The 7,226-nt window shown below is 41.8% G+C and overlaps 1 protein-coding gene across 1 annotated transcript in view; it reads left to right on the top strand.

Annotated features, from left to right (window-relative positions):
- Nucleotides 1-7,226, top strand: part of acadvl (acyl-CoA dehydrogenase very long chain) — a 31,831-nt gene extending 24,605 nt beyond the window's left edge. Inside the window, exons 19-20 of the mRNA XM_055942992.1 lie at nucleotides 4,063-4,138; nucleotides 5,071-7,226. Of these exons, the coding sequence (XP_055798967.1) occupies nucleotides 4,063-4,138; nucleotides 5,071-5,208 (214 nt within the window). The 3' untranslated portion in view covers nucleotides 5,209-7,226. The remainder of the gene's footprint in view (nucleotides 1-4,062; nucleotides 4,139-5,070) is intronic.

The raw sequence follows: 7,226 nt of genomic DNA on the forward strand, positions 1-7,226 counted from the left end.
TAATAACTCGGAATAAAATGCACAATAATGGAGCTATATACAAGGAGTACCAGATCAATGTGGAGCTATAAACAGGGAGTACCAGTACCAGATCAATGTGCAGGGGTATGAGGTAATTGAGGTAGATATGTTCATGAAGGCAGGGTAAAGTAACTAGGCGTCATTGAAATGTAGGTTTATGTCCCATCCTACATGCTGATATTATCAGATTCTGAATGGTGCTATTCCTGCGATTAGGTGAAATTCTTTTTTTTAATCCCTCCCCAGTATTAAAAGTCCTAGTTTCATGTCAGGTCAAATAGCAGTTACCTAGCCATGTTTTCTATTAGAGCTGTCTTCTACCTCTCCACTGTTTTAAGAGAAAAATCCTGATGTTCACTGCAGCTGCGTCGATGTGCTAGTCCCAAAGCCAGCCAGCCAGGCAAAGACCCTTCCCGCCAGCTCTGAGCAGTCCAAATGGTCCTAAACTGCATTTGCCTTTGCCTGATTTAGTAGCTAATTTTTTAAAATTGTTGTTGAGTTAGGGTATGAAGACTGGGAGTGGCAAGTAGCCTAGTGGTTAGAGCGTTGGACTAGTAACCGAAAGGTTGCAAGATTGAATCCCTGAGCTGACAAGGTAAATATCTGTTGTTCTACCCCTGAACAAGGCAGTTAACCCACTGTTCCTAGGCAATCATTGAAAATAAGAATTTGTTCTTAACTGACTAGTTAAATTGACGCGCCTGTCTATAAGCAGTCTATTAACTTATGGCTGCAATCCCGGTAACGGGATCGATATGATATAACAGCCAGTGAAAGTGCAGGGCGCCAAATTCAAACAGAAATCTCATAATTAAAATTCCTCAAACATACATGTGTCTTATACAATTTTAAAGGTAATCTTGTTGTTAATCCCACCAAAGTGTCCGATTTCAAATAGGATTTTCAGCAAAAGCACCACAAACGATTGTTAGGTCACCGCCAAATCACAGACAAACACAGTCATTTTCCCAGCCAAAGATAGGAGTCACAAAAAGCACAAATAGAGAAAATGAATCACTAACCTTTGATCTTCATCAGATGACACTCATAGGACTTCATGTTACACAATACATGTATGTTTTGTTTGATAAAGTTCATATTTATATAAAAAAATCTGAGTTTACATTGGCGTGTTACGTTCACTAGTTCCAAAAACATCCAGTGATTTTGCATAGTCACATCGTTTCAACAGAAATACTCATCATAAATGTAGATGATAATACAAGTTATACACATGGAATTATAGATATACCTCTCCTTAATGCAACCGCTGTATCAGATTTCAAAAAAACTTTACGGAAAAAGCAAACCATGCAATAATCTGAGACGGCGCTCAGAACAATAGTCAAATTAGCCGCCATGTTGGAGTCAACAGAAACCAGAAAATACATGAGAAATATTCCCTTTGATGATCTTCATCAGAATGCACTCCCAGGAATCCCAGGTCCACAATAAATGCTTGATTTTTTTTTCGATAATGTCCGTTATTTATGTCTAATTAGCTACTTTGGTTAGCGCATTTGGTAAACAATTCCAAAGTCACGAAGCGTGTTCCCTAAAAGCTGACGAAATGTCCAAAAGTTCAGTAGAAACATGTCAAACGATGTATTGAATCAATCTTTAGAATTTACATTTAACATTTAAGTCATTTAGCAGACGCTCTTATCCAGAGCGACTTACAAATTGGAAAGTTCATACATATTCACCCTGGTCCCCCCGTGGGAAATGAACCCACAACCCTGGCGTTGCAAGCGCCATGCTCTACCAACTGAGCCACACGGGACCACGGGACCAGAATGTTGTTAACATAAATCTTGAATAACGTTCCAACCAGAGAATTACATTGACTTCAGATGAGCGATGGAACAGGGCTCCCTCATGTGAACGCGCATGGTCAAAGCATGGTCAGGTCATGGCAGACCTGACTAATTCCCCTCTCATTCGGCCCCCCTTCACAGTAGAGGCATCAGACAAGGTTCTACAGACTGTTGACATCTAGTGGAAGCCGTAGGAAGTGCAAACTCATTCATATCTCGCTGTGATTTCAATGGGATCTTGGTTGAAAATCAACCAGCCTAATAATTTCCACTTCCTGTTTGGATTTTTTCTCAGGTTTCTGCCTGCCATAGGAGTTCTGTTATACTCACAGACATATTTCAAACAGTTTTAGAAACGTTAGTGTTTTCTATCCAATACTTATAATAATATGCATATATTAGCAACTATGACTGAGGAGCAGGCCGTTTACTCTGGGCACCTCTGTGTACCTTTCATCCAAGCTACTCAATGCTGCCCCTGCAGCCGCAAGATGTTAACAAGGTACACTACATGACCAAAAGTTTGTCAAACATCTCATTCCAAAATCATGACCATTAATATGGAGTTGGTCCCTCCTTTGCTGCTGTAACAGCCTCCACTCTTCTGGGAAGGCTTTCCACTAGATGTTGGAACATTATTGCGAGGACTTGCTTCTATTCAGCCACAAGAGCATTAGTTTGGTCGGGCACTGATGTTGGGCGATTAGGCCTGGCCCAGTCAGTGTTCCAATTCATTCCAAAGGTGTTCGATGGGGTTGACGTGAACGCTCTATGTAGGCCAGTCAAGTTCTTCCATGCCGATCTCGACAAACCACATTTTCTGTATGGACCTCTCTTGTGCACGGGGGCATTGTCATTCTGAAACAGGAAAGCGCCTTCCCCAAACTGTTGCCACAAAGTTAGAAGCACAGAAAGGTGTAGAATGTCATTAATTGTATTCTGTAGCGTTAAGATTTTCTTTCACTGGAATTTAGAGGCCAAGCCCAAACCATGAGAAACAGCCCCAGACCATTATTCCTCCACCGAACTTTACAGTTGGCACTGTATTGGGGAAGGTAGCGTTCTCCTGGCATCTGCCAAACCCAGATTCGCACTGCCAGATGGTGAAGCATGATTCCATAGAACGTGTTTCCGCTGCTCCCGAGTCCAATGTCGGCGAGCTTTACACCACTCCAGTCTACACTTGTCATTGCGCATGGTGATCTTAGTCTTGTGTACGGCTGCTCGGCCATGGAAACCTATTTCATGAAGCTCCCGACGAACAGTTCTTGTGCTGACGTTGCTTTCAGAGGAAGTTTGGAACTCTGTAAGGAGTATTGCAACCGAGGACAGAATATTATATAGACGATTTTTATGAGCTACACGCTTCAGCACTCAGCGGTCCCGTTCTGTGAGCTTGTGTGGCCTAACACTTCACGGCTGAGCCGTTGTTGCTCCTTGACATTTCCACTTCGCAAAACAGCACTAACAGTTGACCAGGGCAGCTCTAACAGGGCAGAAATTTGAGGAACTGACTTGTTGGAAAGGTGGAATCGTATGATGGTGCCACATTGATAGTCAATGAGCTCTTCGGTAAGGCAACTAAATTATGCTACTTGTAGATGATTTGGATATGAAGCGGGAAATGCTAATATATACCATTGACTTGTATTGGATTTGTGCCACAAGTGCTAAAATGTTAGCATTTGAAACAGTGGCCAAGAAAACAAAACCAAAGCTTGGGTTGCTGTCATACCTTGTCCATAGACTAAGGAAACCAATATGTTGTTTTGTAATTTGAGTAAACTATCCCGTTAACATTGAGGGGGAACAGCACCATCTAGAGGTCAGAACCTGGTAATATCAGGGTGTAGGATGGGAATTAAACCTAATAACTTCAATGACAGATTTCTCTTAACAGGATAAAAAAATCTATATAAAATTCCCAGAGAATGCATTACTTAGGTTGACTAAACAATACATTATATGAATCCTATAAATTTAAAATGGGCAATTTGGATGGAACCAATTAGCTTAGATTCTCAGAAATGTTGTTGCAGGAATGCTAATCTTATCTGTTTCTAACTACAGAAACTATTTCAGAACAATCTGAGATGGTGGGTGATATGGCTTGGAACGACCCCAGTAGAAATATAGGTTGCCATTTGTGTAACGTGCTATATTCTGTGAAAAAGATGAAAGCATGAATTGGAATGATATCTCCCTCTCTCCTTCTCTCTTTCAGGGCATCCCGCTCTCTGAGCCAGGGTCATGCCTCTGCCCAGCATGAGAAGATCCTGTGTGAAACCTGGTGTATCGAGGCGAGTCTCTCTCAAACACACACACACACACACACACAAAGTTCATTTTTAAACAACACAATTCTAATGTTTTAACTTAGGAAGAGTTCAGAAATCAATATTTGGTGGAATAACCCTGATTTTTCAATCACACCTTTCATGTGTCTTGGCATGTGCTCCACCAGTCTTTCACATTGATGTTGGGTGACTTTATGCCACTCCAGGCGCAGAAATTCAAGCAGCTCGGCTTTGTTTGATGGCTTGTGACCATCCACCTTCCTCTTGATCACATTCCAGAGGTTTTCATTGGGGTTCAGGTCTGGGGATTGGGCTGGCCATGACAGGGTCTTGATCTGTTGGTCCTCCATCCACACCTTGATTGACCTGGCTGTGTGGCATGGAGCATTGTCCTGCTGGAAAAAACAATCCTCAGTTGGGGAACATTGGCAGATCAGAAGGAAGCAAAGATAAAACTGCCCAATTGCAGCCTTGCTGAAAGCAACCTCAGATCATCACCGATCCTCCACCAAATGTCACATTGGGTGAGAGGCCTACGAGCCACAGTGTCTCGCACCCACTGTGAAATTTGGTGGAGGATCGGTGAAGAGGACAAGTACATTAGTGTCTAGTTTGAGAAAATGACGCCTCACAAGTCCTCAACTGGCAGCTTCATTAAACAGTACCCGCAAAACACCAACACTAACACCAACACTAACGTCAACAGCCTCTTCACTGTTGACGTTAGAAATGTCCTTGTTTTTTAAAGAAAAGCAAAAAAAGTGTCCTTTTAAAATAACGTAACATTTATGAGAAATACAATGTAGACATTGTTAATGTTGTAAATGACTATCAGGTATTTCCAAAGGGTTCACAAACTTTTTCTTGCCACTATATTGTGTGTGTGTGTACACTGTACATACATGTCTGATCTCTGTCCCCCCCTCCACCACCAGGCCTATGACAGGATCATGAAGAACGTCAAGGACCTGAAGTCTAGTTCCACCACCCAGGTCTTCAAGAACATGAAGGCCATATCTGCTGCCGTAGTGGAGAATGGAGGCATCGTCGCTCCTCACCCTCTGGGTTTCTAAACCAACTCATAGAACATTTATAACGCTGACAGAAACATACTACTCCCTGAGAGAGAGCTCCTTTTCACGCTACTGAACCAATCCAAGCTGTACTGTACTGGCTGAAACCATGCTAGAAAGGGAAATGTGAAACCAAAATCTGAGCCAGTACGGTTTGGGTCGGCACGATAATGCGAAAAGGGTTGAGAATGCGCTCTTCTGTGGGAGAATCTCCACTGCATACTTCTCATGTCCTCGCCTCTTTCTCAAAACCCATTGGAGGAGAAGGTCAGAGGGGAGGTACCTTTGGGTTTCTCATCCAATGGGTCTTGAGAAGGAGGTGAGAAGAGGGGGGGGGGGGTGCAAGTAGTATGCAATTGAGATTATCCCATTGTCTCAAAGACCCTCTGCAGAAAAAAACGTAACTCTTCAAGCCTCAACGTCACAGTGCCATCACAAGCCAAGCGGATCAACTATCCTTCCACATGGTTCTGACTATAACTTACTGAATGTAAAGTCTGTTTTACTTTTACTATATTTATGGCCTTTTAAATAATATGTACTGTAGTCTTCATCTGTCCAGGATCTCATTTGGAACTAACCATATGTGCATGGTGGTATTTATCAAATGACTAAGATGTGGGGAAAGACTAAGTTAGTTTGTTGAAGATTTTTGTATTAAGTTGAGATTTGGTTCTGGGTTGCCGAGACTGTTTGGGACAATTCTGAGGAAGGACAGTTTGAGGAAGTATAGTGACATCAGCCTTGTATCTGGGCTCTTTGAATACATCACTTTGCGTTCATTGTGACTAAATTCTCTCTACCTGTCAATAACCTGATATGTACAGAGTTGTGTGTGTGCTGCACTCACAAATGGCCTCCATCCGAAATGGCATGCAAGGGAAAATAGGGTGCCATTTCAGAGTCACTCATGGTCTCTACCCTACTAGTTATTTGTTGAATGTCCTTTGACAGTTGACCTTTGACCTTGGTATTGTGGTCAGGTGTCAATACGTCACATTCCGTGCAATCAACCATCTGCCCTTCTGTTTTCTCTGCTTTTCAAATCAAATTTTATTAGTCACATACACATGGTTAGCAGATGTTAATGCGAGTGTAGTGAAATGCTTGTGCTTCTAGTTTCGACCATGCAGTAATATCTAACAAGTAATCAAAAATTTCACAACTACCTTTTACACACAAGTGTAAAGGAATAAAGAAGAATATGTACATATAAATATATGGATGAGTGATGGCCGAACGGCATAGGCAAGATGCAGTAGATGGTATAGAGTATATACATATAATGTAGGGTATGTAAACATATAAAGTGGCATTGTTTAAAGTGACTAGTGATACATTTATTACATCCAATTTTTAACAATTAAAGTGGCTAGAGATTTGAGTCAGTATGTTGGCAGCAGCCACTCAATGTCAGTGATGGCCTTGAGATTGAAAAACAGCTTCTGTCTCTGTCCCAGCTTTGATGCACCTGTACGGACCTCGCCTTCTGGATGATAGCGGGGTGAACAGGCAGTGGCTCGGGTGGTTGTTGTCCTTGATGATCTTTTTGTTTTTTTCACCACTTCACTCGTTTGTGCACGGTGATCATTTGTTCCCTGTTTTATGGATTCTACATTTTGTCTTCATATGACAAGGATTGGAAAGGATTGTACTCACAGTTTGAGTGTGTGTAACTCACGGTTTTACGTAAGTATTTTTGGGGACAGCCTGTTTGTGAAAGTATTGTCACAACCATACAGTCACTTTTTTTGACAAGCCTCTAGGAATAGTGGTGCAGCACACACAAACTCAACCACCAACGAACAACTAGTGCCTGATATTCCAATTGCCTTTGCCAGGGGTTGCAGGTCTATTTCTAAAATTAATTTAATGATAGTACCGGTATGTCGTGTTGCTAAATATGTACCATAATCAATAGAGATTATAATAGAGGCTTGTGGCTACTTCTTCGATCATGTTAATGTCAAACTGAATGCAGCATTGATGATAATAAAGGAAGAACTTGTGTTTGGTCA

Source organism: Salvelinus fontinalis, chromosome 13 (genome assembly GCF_029448725.1).
Source record: "Salvelinus fontinalis isolate EN_2023a chromosome 13, ASM2944872v1, whole genome shotgun sequence".
Classification (NCBI taxonomy): domain Eukaryota; kingdom Metazoa; phylum Chordata; class Actinopteri; order Salmoniformes; family Salmonidae; genus Salvelinus; species Salvelinus fontinalis.